The 21,592-nt window shown below is 46.5% G+C and overlaps 1 protein-coding gene across 4 annotated transcripts in view; it reads right to left on the reverse strand.

Annotated features, from left to right (window-relative positions):
* KIAA0586 (KIAA0586 ortholog) overlaps positions 1 to 21,592 on the reverse strand; it is a 216,562-nt gene that overhangs the window by 153,353 nt on the left and 41,617 nt on the right. For all 4 annotated transcript variants that reach the window (XM_063947395.1, XM_063947394.1, XM_063947397.1 and 1 more), the window contains exons 10-16: positions 20,643 to 20,784; positions 19,799 to 19,837; positions 18,015 to 18,232; positions 10,225 to 10,297; positions 9,567 to 9,824; positions 3,690 to 3,867; positions 781 to 966 (exon numbers count right to left, since the gene is read on the reverse strand). In XM_063947395.1, the coding sequence (XP_063803465.1) occupies positions 781 to 966; positions 3,690 to 3,867; positions 9,567 to 9,824; positions 10,225 to 10,297; positions 18,015 to 18,232; positions 19,799 to 19,837; positions 20,643 to 20,784 (1,094 nt within the window). The remainder of the gene's footprint in view (positions 1 to 780; positions 967 to 3,689; positions 3,868 to 9,566; positions 9,825 to 10,224; positions 10,298 to 18,014; positions 18,233 to 19,798; positions 19,838 to 20,642; positions 20,785 to 21,592) is intronic.

Below are 21,592 nucleotides of genomic sequence, written 5' to 3' on the forward strand. Positions count from 1 at the left end.
ATAGGCTCCGCCCCTTTTTCGCGGCCTATTCTCCCGTTTTTTATGGAATTCTGGCAGGGGTATTTACCTCATATATAGCCCCTGGGGCCATATATTGAGGTATTTTAGCCAGCCAAGGTGTTTTTATTGCTGCCTCAGGGCGCCCCCCCCCCAGCGCCCTGCACCCTCAGTGACCGGAGTGTGAAGTGTGTGAGAGGAGCAATGGCGCACAGCTGCAGTGCTGTGCGCTACCTTGGTGAAGACAGAGTCTTCATGCCGCCGATTTTCCGGACCATCTTCTTGCTTCTGGCTCTGTAAGGGGGACGGCGGCGCGGCTCCGGGACCGAACATCAAGGCTGGGCCTGCGGTCGATCCCTCTGGAGCTAATGGTGTCCAGTAGCCTAAGAAGCCCAATCCGGCTGCAAGCAGGCGAGTTCGCTTCTTCTCCCCTTAGTACCTCGCTGCAGTGAGCCTGTTGCCAGCAGGTCTCACTGAAAATAACAAATTCTAAGACTATAACTTTCTAAGAGCTCAGGAGAGCCCCTAGTGTGCATCCAACCTCGGCCGGGCACGAAATCTAACTGAGGCTTGGAGGAGGGTCATGGTGGGAGGAGCCAGTGCACACCAGGTAGTCTAAGATCTTTCTAGAGTGCCCAGCCTCCTTCGGAGCCCGCTATTCCCCATGGTCCTTACGGAGTTCCCAGCATCCACTAGGACGTTAGAGAAACACCAGATACTATAGGGTGCTGTAATTCAAGAAAATTTGGGAACCACTGCTGTAAACTAGTGTGTCTCTCTTACCTAGTGGAATAGCCATTGGGATGAGATGCCCCTCCATAGCAACGCATGACGTATCAGTCTCCCTGGATGGACTGAACACATACTGCGGCCCATAATCCTTTGGTACTGAAAATTCAGGCGATTTGGTAATAGCTCTCGTTAGCTCATGGGAACCCGTCTGTATCTTAGCAGACTTTAGCTTTACCCCTAGGAAACAGTAAAAAGCAAAAACCATAACCTGTTTCACACTCCGCACATATAGCAATTTCCTATTAAATACGTGGGAATATAAGGTTTGCAGAACTCAGGACTAGATGTGAATCAGCTTTAAGACTTGGGGCAGTATCCTATCAGCAGCGGTACGTTATCACTGCTAATAGGATCGCCGGGGGGCAATCCTATAAGCCCCAATGCCGGCATCCTATTCTCTCCTCAGGAACCTGAAGCATAATCCGTCATAAATGTCCGGAGGTCCCGCAATAACACATGGAATAGGGGACTTATCCCTGGTTCCCATGTGTTTTCGCGAGATTGCGGGTCCAATTTCGGGCAATCAAAACGGCCTCTAATTGGATACTACAATAATGACCATCGATCACACATTGCGATATCCGGCTGTTTTGATTGGTTGAAGTAGAATCGGGACTAATAGGATACCGCCCTAAAACTTAAAATTCAAAACAAAAGTGGTAACAAACCGAAGTACAGATATGTCCTCTTACATCTTTGCTGCAGTCGCTCCAAACAAACCTCTCTTGGCACGCCAGCTCGCATAAAAATCTTCTAGTGTTTGGCCTTTCTGCTGAAAAATGCATCTTAGTCTCAGCGCAGTGCAACTAGGACGCACCAGGAGACTGTGCTGAGTAATCTGATATAGGCCACTTGTATATCTTTATGCGGCTGAGTTCTGCTCCGCATAGACTCAGTCACATGCGACATACAAGTGTCATATCAAATTAATCAGCGCAGTCTCCTCATGCGTCCTAGTCGCATTGCGTTGCGACCAAGATGCATTTTCAGCAAACAAAGACAACCAACGAGAGAGTTTCATGCGACCAGGCGGCTTACTCATTCCAGTCATCTCACGCTGCATGGCTTATTAAGGCTGGATGTATGAAGACGCATCTGTAGTATTTAAGCAGGAACAGCTCATTTACAAATCACATAAAACGCGGACCTGCAACTATTTCGCTTTATGATCCTTGTAACTGCCCCTGTAATAGGGAGATGCACTTACAGTAGTTTTACGGATCACATGAATGAAGCAATGAAAACTTTACTTGTCAAGCCTACTGCACCACCACTTTAGGACAATCACTAATTAATTTAAAAATTTCTCCTAAAATACTTTACAGTTTACCTTAGCTCTTAAAATTTTATGGAGAAATTGGAGCAGTCTTTAGTACATGTTACTTTGGTGTACTGGAAAGTCTTTTGCTTTAGATCTTGGTCAATGGGGGTCATTCCGAGATGATACGATCATTCACAGACATGCGGGGGGACGCCCAGCACAGGGCTATTCCGCCCCACATGTCAGTGCCGCCCTCCCCGCAGAAGTGCAAAGGCATCGCACAGCGGCGATGCCTTTGCACTTCAAGAGTAGCTCCCGACCAGCGCAGCTTTAGCGTGCTGGCTGGGAGCTACTCATCGCTGCCCGGCCCGCAGCAGCTGCATGTGACGTCATGCAGCCACTGCAGCCCGCTTCCCGTTAGGTCCGGCCCCACCTGCGTTGGCCAGACCGCGCCCACGAAACGGCAGCCAAACGCCGCCGTTCTGCCACCCCCCGCCTAGCGACCGCCTCTGCCCGTCAATCAGGCAGAGGCAATCGTAGCAGCCCGACGGCCTTCGGCCATCTGGCATGCGCTGGCATACTGCGGCGCCGGTGCATGCGCAGTTCTGACCCGATCGCACCGCTGCGATAATCTGCAGCGTGCGATCAGGTCAGAATGACCCCCAATGTGCCCCTAAAATATGCATGAATACAACTGGAAGGTACAAAAGGAGTCTCACTATAAAGTATAGGAAGAAATACAATTTCCAGTGCTTCAGAGGCGGTGGAAAAACCAGGTCCATTTGCGTCCCAGCTATACAGTCATAAAGCTGTCTCGTACATCAAACTTACATTTTTATGTCAATGTGGTACATACTTGCGCCTAATCCGCACTCAGCGCTGACTGCACCAGATGCCTCCTTATATACTGAGTGCCAGAGAATTGTATGGAAGCAAAACATCTTTGCTCGATTTTTTGTAATATGTAAAACTAGGAAGTGTAAAAAGCCTGCTGCAGCGTACATTGGGGGTCATGTTCCCAGACATGCAGTGGGGGGGGGGGGGGGGCGCGCCCAGCACAGGGCTAGCCCGACCCGCATGTCTGTCCGGCCCCCTCGCACAAGTACAAAAGCATCGCACAGCGGCGATGCTTTTGTACTTGTTGAGTAACTCCCGACCAGCGCAGCTCTTGTGGCTGACCGGGAGTTGCTCGTCGCTGCCCCTGGTCGCAGCGGCTGCGTGTGACATCACGCAGCCGCTGCGGCCCACCCCCTGCACGGTCCGGCCACGCCTGCATTGGCTGGACCGCGCCCCCAAAATGGCGGCCAAATGCCGCCCAGCGACCGCCTCTGCCTGTCAATCAGGCAAAAGGCGATCGCTAGGGAATGACGGCCTTTGGCCATCCGGCATGCGCTAGCGCACTGCGGGGCTGGCGCATGCGCACTTCTCACCCGATCGCTGCGCTGCGAACAACTGCAGCGAGCGATCGGGTCGGAATGACCCCCATTGTGCATAACTTGGCTGTCTGACATTAATTCAAGTCAGTGTGACAGAAGGCAGGAGCATGTAAGAAAAGCAAGACAACGTAATCCCCCACCCACCTTTGCATTTTTAAAGGTTTGTGTTTTTTACTTATCGTCCCCTTTCATAAGTCACTTACCTCTTACAGTCTCCAGAACTTTAGGCCTTTGTGGTTTGGACTTGGGAGGGGGAGATTTAAATCGAAGGTATGGTTCCTTTCTGAGAGTGCTGCGGTGGCCTTGGTACACAGGTGTCCCGTACACTCGGTTCAGGACTTCTTCATCCATGACAGACGACTCATTAATCCTCTGAGACACCTAGACACATCCCATGGGATAAGGTGAGATACATGACGGTACACTACCACCACCAATAGGACACAATCTGATGTCGGGATGTGCAGCTGTGCACATAGCTAAAATGATGGTAGCCCAACAATGCTCATTTTCCTGTACAGGGGTGTGAGAGGAAAACGTGCGATGTTGGTAGCCAAGAGATGCCCTGTTCTGCCCATTTCCCTGGCACCTCACGGTCACTGCAGCTAATTGAATAGTCCTCACGATCTACTATCTTAATAAATAGTGTATTGCAAATATGAATTTTAAATAAAGCTTTTGAGAAGATTTGAAATATGTAAACAGTCATTTAATCAGGACATAACATATAAAACATGGATAAGTGAGAACTATATAAGCAATCACAATAGGCATTCTGGATGGAAGAAGCATGGCCTGTATCTGGACACTGTGGGGTACATTTACTAAGCGGTGATAAGAGCGAAGAAGTGAGCCAGTGGAGAAGTTGCCCATGGCAACCAATCAGCACTGAAGTAACATCTATAATTTGCATACTATAAAATGATACAGAGCTGCTGATTGGTTGATGGGGAAATTTCTCCACTGGCTCACTTCTCCGCTCTTATCACTGCTTAGTAAATGTTCCCCTGTACACCACTGGATGTCTCCACATGGACTCAAACACAAAGCACTCATACACTAGTTCCTATCCCTGCCATCACTGCTCCCAAGATTCATGTCGGGTGTGGATCATAGGGTTAACAGTAACTAGGTTGATAATCATTAGGTCGACCATTATTGGTTGACAGTGACTAGGAAAAAGGTTGACATGAGGTTTTTATATTTTTTGGGTGTCGTTCTCTTCGTAAAGTTAATGGGAACCCCAATTACTGCTGCGCTCGCCATGCCTCGGGCAAGGTGCCTCGCTCTGTTACCGCTGCGCTCGGCACAGGTTACTATTCCCAATCGTAGTCCACGTGGATAGTAAAGTATGAAAAAGTTACAAAAATGAAAAGAAAGAAAAATGAAAAAAAAAAACTCATGTCGATCTTTTCAGTGTAGGCCTTTGCCATGTCGACCTAATAACCATGTCAACCTAATGCATGTCAACCAATTGTGGTCTACCTAATGAGTGTCGACCTAAAGACCAGATACCTGCATGTCTGGATACATGACAGAGTCTTAATGAAAGACATTTACCCCCAACAACTGGTCTATACAATAAATAAGTAATGAAGACACAAACACACCTGCTCTAGGGAGACTTTTACACGAATTCTAAGTTCTGGCTCACCTCAACCTATTTATTACTACTATTTAACAATTATTTATCCCATTATTACACTCACTACTTATTTCCAAAGCTTTCAACAAGCTCCCAAACCCTGGGGCAGATGTATTAACCTGGAGAAGGCATAAGGAAGTGATAAACCAGTGATATGTGCAAGGTGATAAAGGCAGCAGCCAATCAGATCCTAACTGTTAATTTACATATTGGAGCTGATTGGCTGGTTCCTTTATCACCTTGCACATATCACCGGTTTATCACTTCCTTATGCCTTCTCCAGGTTAATACATCTGCCCCAATGATTCTATATTAAAGCCTTCCAGCTGTCATCCTAACTTAGCCTTCAATGCTCCTCCTTCATGGTCTCTCCCCTCTGTGTCACCTGTCTGTCCCTCCTCTCTAGACTGCAAAATCTCACAAGCAGGGCCCCCCTCCCCTGCCCATTTTGGCACCAAACCTTTAGTCTCAACAGTCAGAGCTACCTCTGTGGGCACTATGACAGCATATGAAGCAATGTCTATATAGCTTGTATACCATATTCGGGAACGGTATGGTGTCCCGTCGCATGCCGAAGGTCAGTATACTGACATCAGCATCCCGAGCGGTGGAATGCCATCATGGGGCGAGCGCACCTAAGCCCCTTGTGGGCTTGCGGCGCTTACCCCGCTGCGGGATTGTTGACAGGTTCTAGTCTCCCTCTATGAGTGTCATGGACACCCATAGAGGGGGAATCACCTACCTTGCCGGTATACCAGCATCGGGTTTGGTGCCGCAGTCTAGATCCCGGCGTCGGTATTATGACAGCAGAGATCCCGGCGAGCGGTATGTTGACCACATACCCCATATTCTGCAATGTTTTGTACTGTACTGTAAGTTTGTCTTTTCTCTGTTCTTTGTTAGTGCTGTATGCTTACATACATTGTAAGCCGCTGCGGAACCCTTGTGGCACCAAATACATAACGGTTAATAATAATAACGGTTCTATAGTGCAGACATATTACTCAGCACTTAACAGATTTCAGTCACTCACATCACTGGAGCTTACAATCTATATTCCCTAGCACATGTACACATATACACTAGGGTTAAATTGGTCCAGAGATACCTGCCAGACAGTCATAGGGGCGTATGCAATTAGTTCCGATTACATTTCGGAGCTAATGAATTCGCCCCACTCGTATTCATTTAGGGTCGTTTTCGGCAGTTTCGCCAATGTCTTGTCATCTTCTTTTATTAAGTTAAAAGGAATTGCCGAAAAATGCCTCAAAATCTGCGAAAATGGCCCACATTTACAACGGAAAACAAGTGGATTTGCTGATCCACGTGTTTTCCGCCCCTGTCACATTTTTCGCCTAGGCAAGAATATTGCATAGGGCGAATCTCCATTCGCCCTAAAAATAGGGAAAAAGCTGCGTTTTTTTCATCTAGGCGATAAAATGGAGCTAATTGCATACGCCGCATATAATCTAAGTAAATAAATTGTACACTGTACACCATTTCTGATCCATTGGTGCTAGGGCCCCTAATTACACCCACAGAAACGCTGCCGATATTGAGTTACTGGCTACCTGCTGTACTTCTCTAACAAGCCAGGCGCTATCAAAACATCTTCAGCAGCGAGAGGTCATTTGTAGGGAAGTGTTGGAGGGATTAGTGATGATGGATTGCTCCTGTGTCACACTGGGGCAGTGTTTACATGATCTTAATGCATTTTCCAGTCATCATCTCCTCACATGATCCTCCAGTAAAGGACGAGACTTCAGCAGAAAGTTAAAATGCTTTCAGTCTTCAGTCATTACCTATTCCCTGTCCACCTCCATTTAATGTCATTGATGACTGTCCCACAAAATAGAAGTGTTATTTTAAAACAAAGTAGGAAATGGGGAAAGGGGAGAGTAAAAGAAGGACGTGCGCATAGTTAAAAAAACAAAAAACAAAAAAACACCCTAGTAAAATACAATAAAGCTAGCGAAGTTGCAAGGGACCTGGCGGCTCACTCACTTGGCGTATTGATGCTAGATGTAAGAGGACACATCTGTATATACACTTACCAATCAGCCACTCAATGTCAGGCCAAACTTCACAGCTAGGTGGGCATTTGAATTTGCCCACCCAGCTGTTATGCCCGTGTTGGCAGTCCATGCAGCCAGCGTACAGGCGGTTGGGTGTGTAAACCAGATGTGTCTGTGAAGGACATAACAGGTCACCTGTACACACAGCCAGACATGGCGATATATCTTTCAGATAGATCATAATCGGCTGTACTACAATGCCAACCTGATATGTTGTTCACAGATATATCTGGTGTGCACACCTGCCGATGAATTACTGATATAGTGTTGGTTACTAGGACGAACAATATATATGTCTAGTATGTACCCAGTTAAGGGTTATATTCAATCGACGTCTAAAGCTGCCGTCTGTCGAAAAGACAGCAGTTTTTGACTTTTTTTAGGTCGGAAGGGGTTCCAACCTATTCAATATATTCGACAAGTCGAGGACCTTTTCGACCATCTCAGTCCGACATAAAAAAATGTCGGACTGAGATGTGGGACCCAGAGGAGGGGGGGGGGGGGGGGAGCCGCGGGGAGACGGATGACAGCCGCGGACATACAGGGAAGAGAAGCGCTACAGCACAGCACTGCAGCAGGATGTCCCACAGCTGCGCCGCTCACGGCAGCGTCCACCCGGCTCCAGCAAGTGAGGTCACGCTTGCTGGAGCCCGGTGGACACTGCAGTGAGGTCGGGCGGCTGTGAGACAACCTCCTGCAGCGCTACTGTAGCGCTGATCTCCAACGTCTGCCCGCGGCTGTCCCCGCTGGTCTCCTCGCGGCTCCCCCCCCCCCCCCTCTCCTCCTTTGGGTCCCTCATCTCAGTTCGACTTTTTAAAAGTAGAATTGAGAGGAGATTGAATAGGGGTTGTCGGATCCATTCCGACAAATGCATGTCTGAATGGATCCGACGCTAATTGAATATACCCCTAAGACTCACCAACCACTGAATCATGTTAATAGAGTTTCTTTGCAAGGGCGGGTGGTTGCCTGCAACAAAAAGCTACATGATCATTTAAAATACTTTTAACATCGATTGCTTTGGGGTAAATTCCACAGAGTTTTGTAGTAGTGATTTAAGTGACCAATAAATCTAAAATACAAGCTTAGTTACTATTAACACTTATAAATAAATGTGAAAGATAAATGTGATAGAATGGTTATTGTGGGTAGAAGAGTTTTTTTTTTTTTGTTTTTTTTTTTACACGCAGACATTCAGTATTCCAGAACACTGCAGCCACTGATAACAGAGAACAATAGTCCCAGCACAACTGACAGAAACTGCTACTACATATAAATTAAAATATCTCAGCAGTTCTTCAATAAATGGCAAATTGTATTTTAGTTGTAGAGGTAATCCCAATGGCTTCTACAATTTTCTTATGTCTCTAGAACCTCTCAATAGTGACAGATTAAGGGGGGTATGCAATTAGCTCTGTTTTTTCGCCTAGCCGGAAAAAACCTGAACTAATTCGACCGACCGTATTCATTTGCGGGTAATTTTGCCCGTTTTTTAATACATTTTTGCCCATGCCGTTTCACCTTTGTTTCGTAGGCGAATCGGCATTGGTGAAAATGGCCCCAAAAACCGGCGAAAACCGCTTGCAGATTTGCCAACACACGTGGATCGGGAGTGAATTCGCCAATCCACGTGTTTTTCACCAGTGCCGGCATTTTTCACCTAGGCGAAAACCGGGCCCTGCTATTGCATAGGGTGAATCTCCATTTGCCCTAAAAATAGCGGAAAAGCTCAGTTTTTTCACGGAGCTAATTGCATACCCCCCAAAATGTTTTGTAAATACAAATCTCCAAAGTAAATAAACCCAGTAACAAGAACAAAGTGATCGCCAGAAAGAAGTTTCCCCTTCCTCAATTAAATACATGACATTAAATAAATCCAGTGTCCAAGAAGACCATGTTTTTTGGTAAACTCAAAACCGGCAGAACTCTAACCACAAACATACTGTATACAACAATTTGTCATAACAGAAAAGGTTAAAAGTCAAAATCATTTCTCATTCGCAGTCATTGCAGCTCTCTGTGACAAAGGCTCTGCCCAAACTGAAGTAATGGAAAAACACACAAGACCATCTCTGATGAGCAGTAATGATGATTATACAAGCAGAAAATTATTATGTCCCTGCACGCCATATGCCGCGTGCCAATTATTTCCTAGCACTGTTTCTCCAAAGTACATTTCAAGATTTATGTTTTCAGATAGACCCTTACAGTATAAAAAGATAAGGCATAAAGAACAGGATACATATACAGTGATGATGACAGAAGCGGTACACAACAGAGCTCTTACTAATTACAGAATACTAAGGAGAGGACAGCTGTCTGCAGGAGCCCTTCAATACCCAACCCTCACTGGGTCTCACCTTTGAACTTCCATCTTTCTTCAGTAAGATTCTGCTGTGCTGTCCTGTCAGCTTCTCTGCACCGTGCTTACTCTGAATCTTGGCCGAGACCCCAGCCGAAGACTTTGTACTCCTCAGTGCACTTCTTGCTGGGGCTTTGATGTCCCGATCTCTATTAATCTTAGTGTCTTTGGTGCTTCCTGTATTTCTCCTCAGTGCAGACTCTTGAATTCGGTCATCAGATTTCTTTTTCCTATAATCCTTCTTTGCCAGTTCCTCCTGGAGAAAATGTAATCTGTTAAAATGCCCGACACACTAAAAATAACAATATTCATTGCTAGCAATGGTCGCAAGGATCTGTTGTGCTATTTTTTTGTATCTAATGACAATTTTTGGTCTAATGAATGAATGCAGAACATCTAGTGCAGTGGTTCTCAAACTCGATCCTCAGGACCCCACACAGTGCATGTTTTGCAGGTAACCCAGCAGGTGCACAGGTGTATTAATTACTCATTGACACATTTTAAAAGGTCCGCAGGTGGAGCTAATTATTTCACTTGTGATTCTGTGAGGAGACCTGCAAAACATGCACTGTGTGGGGTCCTGAGGACAGAGTTTGAGAACCTGTTATCTAGTGTGTACTCAGCTTTAATCTATCTGATCTGTACAAATTACTAACTTGGATCTCAGAGCTGATATCAGTAATCCATGAATCCACCGTTTTCTGAATTCTGATTTTCTCTGCACCATTGCTAAAAGAAATTAGAGTTAAGAAATAAAGAAAAACAGACAGACATACAGTACAGAAACAACTTTTAACATAACTGGCCCTACATGACAATGAAACTTAATAGAAAACTATGGGGCAGATGTATGATGCAGTGAAATGAACCAATGGAGAAGCTGCCCATGGCAACCAATCAGCTGCAGCCTATAATTTTATAGAATATACTTAATGAATGTTACTTCAAAGCTGGTTGGTTGCCATGGGCAACTTCTACACTGGTCTACTTCTCCACTCTTTTCACGGCTTCATACATCTCCACTTAAGAATCCAAAAAATAAGAATTTACTTACTGATAATTCTATTTCTCATAGTCCGTAGTGGATGCTGGGGACTCCGTAAGGACCATGGGGAATAGCGGCTCCGCAGGAGACTGGGCACATCTAAAGAAAGCTTTAGGACTATCTGGTGTGCACTGGCTCCTCCCCCCATGACCCTCCTCCAAGCCTCAGTTAGGATACTGTGCCCGGACGAGCGTACACAATAAGGAAGGATTTTGAATCCCGGGTAAGACTCATACCAGCCACACCAATCACACCGTATAACCTGTGATCTGAACCCAGTTAACAGCATGATAACAGAGGAGCCTCTGAAAGATGGCTCACAACAATAATAACCCGATTTTTGTAACAATAACTATGTACAAGTATTGCAGACAATCCGCACTTGGGATGGGCGCCCAGCATCCACTACGGACTATGAGAAATAGAATTATCGGTAAGTAAATTCTTATTTTCTCTAACGTCCTAAGTGGATGCTGGGGACTCCGTAAGGACCATGGGGATTATACCAAAGCTCCCAAACGGGCGGGAGAGTGCGGATGACTCTGCAGCACCAAATGAGAGAACTCCAGGTCCTCCTCAGCCAGGATATCAATTTTGTAGAATTTTACAAACGTATTTGCTCCTGACCAAGTAGCTGCTCGGCAAAGTTGTAAAGCCGAGACCCCTCGGGCAGCCGCCCAAGATGAGCCCACCTTCCTTGTGGAGTGGGCATTTACAGATTTTTGGCTGTGGCAGGCCTGCCACAGAATGTGCAAGCTGAATTGTACTACAAATCCAACGAGCAATAGTCTGCTTAGAAGCAGGAGCACCCAGCTTGTTGGGTGCATACAGGATAAACAGCGAGTCAGATTTCCCGACTCCAGCCCTCCTGGAAACATATATTTTCAGGGCCCTGACAACGTCTAGCAACTTGGAGTCCTCCAAGTCCCTAGTAGCCGCAGGCACCACAAATAGGTTGGTTCAGGTGAAACGCTGAAAACACCTTAGGGAGAAACTGAGGACGAGTCCTCAATTCCGCCCTGTCCGAATGGAACATCAGATAAGGGCTATTTCAGGATAAAGCCGCCAATTCTGACACGCGCCTGGCCCAGGCCAGGGCCAACAGCATGACCACTTTCCATGTGAGATATTTTAACTCCACAGATTTAAGTGGTTCAAACCAATGTGACTTTTGGAACCCAAAACTACATTGAGATCCCAAAGTGCCACTGGAGGCACAAAAGGAGGCTGTATATGCAGTACCCCTTTTACAAACGTCTGAACTTCAGGGACTGAAGCTAGTTCTTTTTGGAAGAAAATTGACAGGGCCGAAATTTGAACCTTAATGGACCCCAATTTCAGGCCCATAGACACTCCTGTTTGCAGGAAATGTAGGAATCGACCCAGTTGAATTTCCACCGTCGGGCCTTACTGGCCTCGCACCACGCAACATATTTTCGCCAATTGCGGTGATAATGTTTTTGCGGTTACATCCTTCCTGGCTTTGATCAGGATAGGGATGACTTCATCCAGAATGCCTTTTTTCCTTCAGGATCCGGCGTTCAACCGCCATGCCGTCAAACGCAGCCGCGGTAAGTCTTGGAACAGACAGGGTCCTTGCTGGAGCAGGTCCCTTCTTAGAGGTAGAGGCCACGGATCCTCCGTGAGCATCTCTTGAAGTTCCGGTTACCAAGTCCTTCTTGGCCAATCCGGAGCCACGAATATAGTGCTTACTCCTCTCCATCTTATCAATCTCAGTACCTTGGGTATGAGAGGCAGAGGAGGGAACACATACCCTGACTGGTACACCCACGGTGTTACCAGAGCGTCTACAGCTATTGCCTGAGGGTCCCTGGACCTGGCGCAATACCTGTCGAGTTTTTCCCAACGGTTTATAATCATGTGGAAGACTTCTGGGTGAAGTCCCCACTCTCCCGGGTGGAGGTCGTGCTGAGGAAGTCTGCTTCCCAGTTGTCCACTCCCGGAATGAATACTGCTGACAGTGCTATCACATGATTTTCCGCCCAGCGAAGAATCCTTGCAGCTTCTGCCATTGCCCTCCTGCTTCTTGTGCCACCCTGTCTGTTTACGTGGGTGACTGCCGTGATGTTGTCCGACTGGATCAACACCGGCTGACCTTGAAGCAGAGGTCTTGCTAAGCTTAGAGCATTGTAAATGTCCCTTAGCTTCAGGATATTTATGTGAAGTGATGCCTCCAGGCTTGACCATAAGTCCTGGATATTCCTTCCCTGTGTGACTGCTCCCCAGCCTCGCAGGCTGGCATCCGTGGTTACCAGGACCCAGTCCTGAATGCCGAATCTGCGGCCCTCTAGAAGATGAGCACTCTGCAACCACCACAGGAGGGACCCCTTGTCCTTGGTGACAGGGTTATCCGCTGATGCATCTGAAAATGCGACCCGGACCATTTGTCCAGCAGGTCCCACTGGAAAGTTCTTGCGTGGAATCTGCCGAATGGGATTGCTTCGTAGGAAGCCACCATTTTACCCAGAACCCTTGTGCATTGATGCACTGAGACTTGGCTCGGTTTTAGGAGGTTCCTGACTAGCTCGGATAACTCCCTGGCTTTCTCCTCCGGGAGAAACACCTTTTTCTGGACTGTGTCCAGGATCATCCCTAGGAACAGAAAACAAGTCGTCGGAACCAGCTGCGATTTTGGAATAGTGAGAATCCAACCGTGCTGCAGCAACACTACCTGAGATAGTGCTACACCGACCTCCAACTGTTCCCTGGATCTTACCCTTATCAGGGAATTGTCCAAGTAAGGGATAACTAAAATTCTTTTCCTTTGAAGGAATATCATCATTTCGGCCATTACCTTGGTAAAGACCCGGGGTGCCGTGGACCATCCATACGGCAGCGTCTGAACTGATAGTGACAGTTCTGTACCATAAACCTGAGGTACCCTTGGTGAGAAGGGTAAATTTTGACATGAAGGTAAGCATTCTTGATGTCCCGAGACATCATGTAGTCCCCTTCTTCCAGGTTCGCAATCACTGCTCTGAGTGACTCAATCTTGAATTTGAACCTCTGTATGTAAGTGTTCAAAGATTTTAGATTTAGAATCGGTCTCACCGAGCCGTCCGGCTTCGGTACCACAACAGTGTGGAATAATACCCCGTTCCCTGTTGCAGGAGGGGTATCTTGATTATCACCTGCTGGGAATACAGCTTGTGAATGGCTTCCAAAACTGTCTCCCTGTCAGAAGGAGACATCGGTAAAGCCGACTTTAGGAAACGGCGAGGGGGAGACGTCTCGAATTCTAATTTGTACCCCTGAGATATCACCTGAAGGATCCAGGGGTCTACTTGCGAGTGAGCCCACTGCGCGCTGAAATTAATTGAGACGGGCCCCCCACCGTGCCTGATTCTGCTTGTAAAGGCCCCAGCGTATACTGAGGGCTTGGCAGAGGCGGGAGAGGGTTTCTGTTCCTGGGAACTGGCTGATTTCTGCAGCCTTTTTCCTCTCCCTCTGTCACGGGGCAGAAATGAGGAACCTTTTGCCCGCTTATCCAGGAAAAGACTGCGCCTGATAATACGGCGTCTTCTCATGTTGAGAGGCGACCTGGGGTACAAACGTGGATTTCCCAGCTGTTGCCGTGGCCACCAGGTCTGAAAGACCGACCCCAAATAACTCCTCCCCTTAATAAGGCAATACTTCCAAATGCCGTTTGGAATACGCATCACCTGACCACTGACGTGTCCATAACCCTCTACTGGTAGAAATGGACAACGCACTTAGACTTGATGCCAGTCGGCAAATATTCCGCTGTGCATCACGCATATATAGAAATGCATCTTTCAAATGCTCTATAGGCAAAAATATACTGTCCCTATCTAGGGTATCAATATTTTCAGTCAGGGAATCCGACCACGCCAACCCAGCACTGCACATCCAGGCTGAGGCGATTGCTGGTCGCAGTATAACACCAGTATGTGTGTAAATACATTTTAGGATACCCTCCTGCTTTCTATCAGCAGGATCCTTAAGGGCGGCCATCTCAGGAGAGGATAGAGCCCTTACAAGCGTGTGAGCGCTTTATCCACCCTAGGGGGTGTTTCCCAACGCACCCTAACCTCTGGCGGGAAAGGATATAATGACAATAACATTTTAGAAATTATCAGTTGTTATCAAGCGAAACACACGCATCATCACACACCTCATTTAATTTCTCAGATTCAGGAAAACTACAGGTAGTTTTTCCTCACCGAACATAATACCCCTTTTTGGTGGTACTCGTATTATCAGAAATGTGTAAAACATTTTTCATTGCCTCAATCATGTAACGTGTAGCCCTACTGGAAGTCACATTTGTCTCTTCACCGTCGACACTGGAGTCAGTATCCGTGTCGGCGTCTATATCTGCCATCTGAGGTAACGGGCGCTTTAGAGCCCCTGACGGCCTATGAGACGTCTGGACAGGCACAAGCTGAGTAGCCGGCTGTCTCATGTCAACCACTGTCTTTTATACAGAGCTGACACTGTCACGTAATTTCTTCCAACAGTTCATCCACTCAGGTGTCGACCCCCTAGGGGGTGACATCACTATTACAGGCAATCTGCTCCGTCTCCACATCATTTTTCTCCTCATACATGTCGACACAAAAGTACCGACATACAGCACACACACAGGGAATGCTCTGATAGAGGACAGGACCCCACTAGCCCTTTGGGGAGACAGAGGGAGAGTTTGCCAGCACACACCAGAGCGCTATATATATATATACAGGGATAACCTTATATAAGTGTTTTTCCCCTTATAGCTGCTGTATAGTTAATACTGCGCCTAATTTGTGCCCCCCCCTCTCTTTTTTAACCCTTTCTGTAGTGTAGTGACTGCAGGGGAGAGCCAGGGAGCTTCCCTCCAACGGAGCTGTGAGGGAAAATGGCGCCAGTGTGCTGAGGAGACAGGCTCCGCCCCCTTATCGGCGGCCTTATCTCCCGTTTTTTTATGTATTTTGGCAGGGGTTAAATGCATCCATATAGCCCAGGAGCTATATGTGATGCATTTTTTGCCATCCAAGGTGTTTATTATTGCGTCTCAGGGCGCCCCCCCCCCAGCGCCCTGCACCCTCAGTGACCGGAGTGTGAAGTGTGCTGAGAGCAATGGCGCACAGCTGCAGTGCTGTGCGCTACCTTGTTGAAGACAGGACGTCTTCTGCCGCCGATTTTCCGGACCTCTTCTGTCTTCTGGCTCTGTAAGGGGGCCGGCGGCGCGGCTCTGGGACCCATCCAAGCTGGGCCTGTGATCGTTCCTCTGGAGCTAATGTCCAGTAGCCTAAGAAGCCCAATCCACTCTGCACGCAGGTGAGTTCGCTTCTTCTCCCCTTAGTCCCTCGATGCAGTGAGCCTGTTGCCAGCAGGTCTCACTGAAAATAAAAAACCTAAACTAAAACTTTCACTAAGAAGCTCAGGAGAGCCCCTAGTGTGCACCCTTCTCGTTCGGGCACAGAGATCTAACTGAGGCTTGGAGGAGAGTCATGGGGGGAGGAGCCAGTGCACACCAGATAGTCCTAAAGCTTTCTTTAGATGTGCCCAGTCTCCTGCGGAGCCGCTATTCCCCATGGTCCTTACGGAGTCCCCAGCATCCACTTAGGACGTTAGAGAAATAGGATATGCTCTGCCCGATGTGACATGACACATTAGCTAAGGTGGCCAAATGTTCTGGATAAGTGTGGCCTGAGCCCAGAATCTGATATGCCTCTGCCACACATGCTAGATATTGTGATCATCATCTACCAGGATAACGAATGGGGGCAGCCACGGTTTTGCTTTATACGGTTCTTACTCACTCAGTGGCCACCTTATTAGGTACATCTGTACGTTAATTAAAATATCTAATCAGTTAATCCTTTGGCAGCAGCTCAGTACATAAAAGCATACAGACATGGTCAAGAGGTTCAGTTGTTGTGCAGACCAAACACTAAAATAGGGAAGAAATGTGATCCAAGTTCCTCTGAATGTGGAATGATTGTTGGTGCCAGATGGGGTGGTTTCAATATTTCAGAACATTTCTAGAGCTTACAGATAATGGTGCGCAAAACAAAAACATCCACTGTGGGTGAAAACACCTGGTTAACAAGATAGGTCAGAGGATAATGTCAGGCTGGTTCAAAGTGACAAGTAACTCAAATAACCATGCACTACCACAATGGCATGGAGAAGAGCCTATGGGTGGTATGCAATTCATGTCGGATCCTTTCCGACGGAAAGTATCCGACATGAGTGTATTCAATGGCCTGCCAAACCCGACAGGTTTTGCCCGTTCCCAACAATGGCAATCCGACTTTTTTTTAAAGTTGGATTGACATTGTCGGAAATGGGGCTAAAACATTTGGTGTTTGGCCGCGCTTCCGACAATACATGTGGATCGGTGGCTTGGATTCTGACAAGTCGGATTTCCCGACTTGACGGAAAAAAAACACCTTTCCAACAAAACGCCAGTTTTTGACAATAGTTGAATACACCCCTATATGAGCGTACAACATGCCAAACCTTTGCATTGATTGGGCTACAGCACAAAACACCTGACCAGGTTCCACTCCTGTCAGCTAAGAACAGGAAACTAAAGCTACGGTGGGTACAGTGTCACAATTTTTTTTAAAGATTTTGCCAAATCTCAAGTTCTGCTGTGACGTTGCAGATGAGAGAGTCAGAATTTGGAGTAAATTACATGAATTCTTCAATCTATTCTGCCATGTACCAAAAGTTCAGGCTGGTAGTGGTGCGGTGAATGTATTCTTCGCACACGTTTAGTCCCTTAGTACTACTTGAGCATTGTTTAAATGCCACAGTCTACCTGCTTATTGTTGCTGATCATGTGCATCCCTTTATGCCCACATCCTACCCATCTGCTAATGGCTACTTCCAGCAGGATAACAGCACATGTCACAAAGCACACGTCATAGCAAGCTGGTTCCACAAACATGACAAGGAGTTCATTGTAGTAGGACGGTCTCCACGGTCACCACATAGCACTCTGGGGCAGATGTATTAACCTGGAGACGGCAAACCAGTGATATGTGCAAGGTGATAAAGGGACGAGCCAATCAGCTCCAATATGTAAATTAACAGTTGGGATCTGATTGGCTAGTGCCTTTATCACCTTGCACATATCATTGGTTTATCACTTCCTTATGCCTTCTCCAGGTTAATACATCTGCCCCTCTAATACCAAAGATTTGCGTCATGAATGTGCAGCTGATAAATCTGCTGAAACTGCGCAATGCCACAAACCTTTAGTCTCATCTGGGAGGTCCTGCACACAGTGCTAGAGACATGTACCTAATATAATGTAGCTACTAAGTGCAGACTAGAAAACATGGCATCCAGATGAAAAGTTTCTCTATTTAAGTGACAGAAGCTGTGCATGCTCAAGGAGACCAGAGTCAGGAAAATTGTTACCTATTTGTAGCCAAAGTACTGATGAGAGAATACATGGCTGTCCCATTCTTGGCCCGGATTATGGCATCCAAGTTGTGTTCAAGGACCTTTTTATTGTTCTGTACTTCTCTTAGGATCCGCTCTGCATCTTCAAACATAGACTTTGGAGGATTCACGTCCATCCGCCAAACAGAATGATGTTTATATAGATTGGAGGGAATAATCAGCTGCTCCCTGGGCTAAGAACAGAAACAGATACATTCTCGTGTGTACATCAGTAAATAGTTACCTACATTACAACCCCTTCTCTTTCAATAGTTTCCCGGTTTAGAAACATCATTAAGAAATGAAATTTAAAGGGGGAACCTTTGTAAAACCTGGAAGACACCGATACATTACTGTATGAGCAGGTGCATCAGCAAAGAGTTACACAGAGCAGAACCTACGTATCACTGTAAAGGACCTGCGGAGAGGCTTAGCCGACACCGGAGTTTGGGGTGCACAGTACAGGGCTAGTGGCTGACAAATTATCTGCACAGAGAGAAAACCTTTCCTATGTCCTCATCACTACAGTCAGCGACTGAAACATGAAAAACAATACTCGGATAAGACTGAAACACGCTGAAACAACACACTCTGTTACTTTAGGACTACAATACCAAATCTTACATTTGGAGAAGATCGGAAACACATTTGAGGAAAGACCGTTCTGCCAATCATACACAGAGTTGCTTCCATGCCCCTACTGCATAGTCTTAAGCTCCACAGGTTGGGAAATGTTACAGAGTTCGTGCTAGTGGAGAAGTTGCCCAAATAAACCAGCTTCTAACCTTTATCTAGAAGAGACTTTGAAATAGTAGTTAGAAGCTGATTGGTTACTTTGGGAAAACTTCTCCACTACCTCTCTCCAAGGCTTGATATATCACCCCACGTAACAGAGAGAGCTGGCATAACGGTGCACAGGCTTTCACTTAGAGATGTTGCGCTGTACCGGATGTGAATGGCAGAAGTCCTAAATGCCGTGAACATAATACATGAGAGCACACGATGGGGGCCCAGATGGAGAGTCCAGGTAGTAGAAAGGGACTTTGTAAAATTGATTATTAAAGTAGAAACCTCTGCAACATCCCCAGTATTGGGTGTAACTTTAAAAAGGGAAATATCACTGTACACTCAAGGAATAGTTTGCACCACTATCTACAGGACAAACGGCAATGTATTACATAGACCACAGGTTCTCAAACTCGGTCCTCAGGACCCCACACAGTGCATGTTTTGCAGGTCTCCTCACAGAATCACAAGTGAAATAATTAGCTCCACCTGCGGACCTTTTAAAATGTGTCAGTGAGTAATTAATACACCTGTGCACTTGCTGGGTTACCTGCAAAACATGCACTGTGTGGGGTCCTGAGGACCAAGTTTGAGAACCTATGACATAGACCAGTGGTTCTCAAACTCGGTCCTCAGGACCCCACACAGTGCATGTTTTGCAGGTAACCCAGCAGGTGCACAGGTGTATTAATTACTCACTGACACATTTTAAAAGGTCTGCAGGTGGAGCTAATTATTTCACTTGTGATTCTGTGAGGAGACCGGCAAAACATGCACCGTGTGGGGTCCTGAGGACCGAGTTTGAGAACCTGTGACATAGACCAACAGCCAACGTACAGCAAACGTATAGAGGCTCAAACAGATCTAGCATAGGAACTGATTCATCTGTATCTATGCAATGCTGCCACTTTGCAGATCTAGAATCCATAAACGTAACCACCACAAAGGTCATTACAATCTTCTAGCAGGCATACCTTCAATTCATCCACTTCAGTTTTCCACTGTTTCGCATCCTAAAATTAAACAAGAGTATTTTTGTTTTATAAGAATAAAACATGTGAGACATAGCTTCTATACATCCATTATACCATTTATATATACTGTAATAGTGCAACACTTCCAATCCTGGAGCAAAACCACTGCCTATAGCACAAGCGCACCAGATATAGATAAAATATATACAACTGACGCGTCTCATTCAGGAGAAGATGTATCAGAATGTTATTCTAGATGATCTTACAGGAGCATTAATGCAGGAGAGATTTATCAAAGCTTAGAGAGTCCCATTTAATTAGGAAATAGCAGAATTTCAGAAAAGCGGTGGTCTTCAGGTTGCCGGCTGTCGGGATCCCGGCGCACAGTATACCGGCGCCGGAATCCCGACAGCCGGCATACCAACACTTTTTCTCCCTCGTGGGGGTACACCACCCCCCTGGAGGGAGAATAAATAGCGTGGCCACCGTGCCCTCAGCGTGGCAAGCGCAGCGAGCCCGCAAGGGGCTCATTTGCGCTCGCCACGCTGTCGGTATGCCGGCGGTCAGGCTTCCGGCGCCGGTATGCTGGTCGCCGGGTGCCCGGCCGCCGGCATACCATACTAGACCCTCAGAAAAGCAGAAGGTGCAGTACTGTAGAATTCACTGACATGAATGTAGCATCCTAGACATGGGAGTACCATTGTTTTGCAAGAAGGTACACAAGTGGGATGCTGACCGCACCCCATAAGGCATAGGACAAAGCGCTTAAAAGGTGTTCAACAATGACAATGAGAGAATGGCAGATGCCGGCAGTCTGGAGAAGACAGGACCTGTTCATCCTCACCTTCACCATGTCCTGCATCTTCTGCTTTAGCGTATGCAGGTCCTGCAGCACATCCCCGGCTTTCTGCACTGCACTGTTGGATGACAATGCCGTGCTTTGACTGTAGATTTTAGCACCACTGACGCCATCATTCTGAGGAAAGCTGGAAGAACAACAAATGAATCTCATTATGAAGAGAACCGATTTCCGGTCTTTCCGGAAAATATTTCTAGATTTATCTTCTAGGATAGGAAAGTGCTGAAGTCTCTATAGTCAAAATCATAAAATCGAACACAGTCTTGCAATTAGCAATAATTACAAAACCAGCGCACAATGGAATGTTTTTGAATCTGAAAAATATTTTTGAATTGCACGTGCGAATTTGCTTTTCAATATTTCATTTGCTCTCTAGGGGCAGCCGGAGAAGATGGATTTACAGCCGCACTGTAATCCAACTCTGATGCTGTTGCTGGAATCCTTCAGTAGAAAGCTTAATATACAATCACTGTATATTATAAACCATAACACGTCAATCGCACGCACTGCCTTGCCAGCAGGAAATCTGTACACCTGGTCCTATAACAGTGCCCACAGTAAGCGATATGTATAGTAGGATTATTTCATTGCTATGCTGTATCTCATTGAACTAAACAGTCTCTTCTAGCTCCAGTCTTGACTTTGGAAGTGCTCCAAAGGAATCACACCCACAGCACTCTAGGCAGACACAATAGGCCGTAAGCGGCCCAGACAACTTTTAAAATGTGCCAGCAACTCATTACTTTCCTTACATTAGTAAATTTGGAGCAGGGCCAGCTGCACACATCTCTCATTAAGACACCCAATCGCTATTGATAAAGCCGCTGGTTGTCATGGATACTGGACTCGCAAACTTAATCACACTTACTAGTGTTACAACTGGTTTTACTCAATGTGAAATAAACATTTAATTCAAACATGAGGCAGCTGGAAAG

This window comes from Pseudophryne corroboree, chromosome 12, assembly GCF_028390025.1.
Source record: "Pseudophryne corroboree isolate aPseCor3 chromosome 12, aPseCor3.hap2, whole genome shotgun sequence".
Classification (NCBI taxonomy): Eukaryota; Metazoa; Chordata; class Amphibia; order Anura; family Myobatrachidae; genus Pseudophryne; species Pseudophryne corroboree.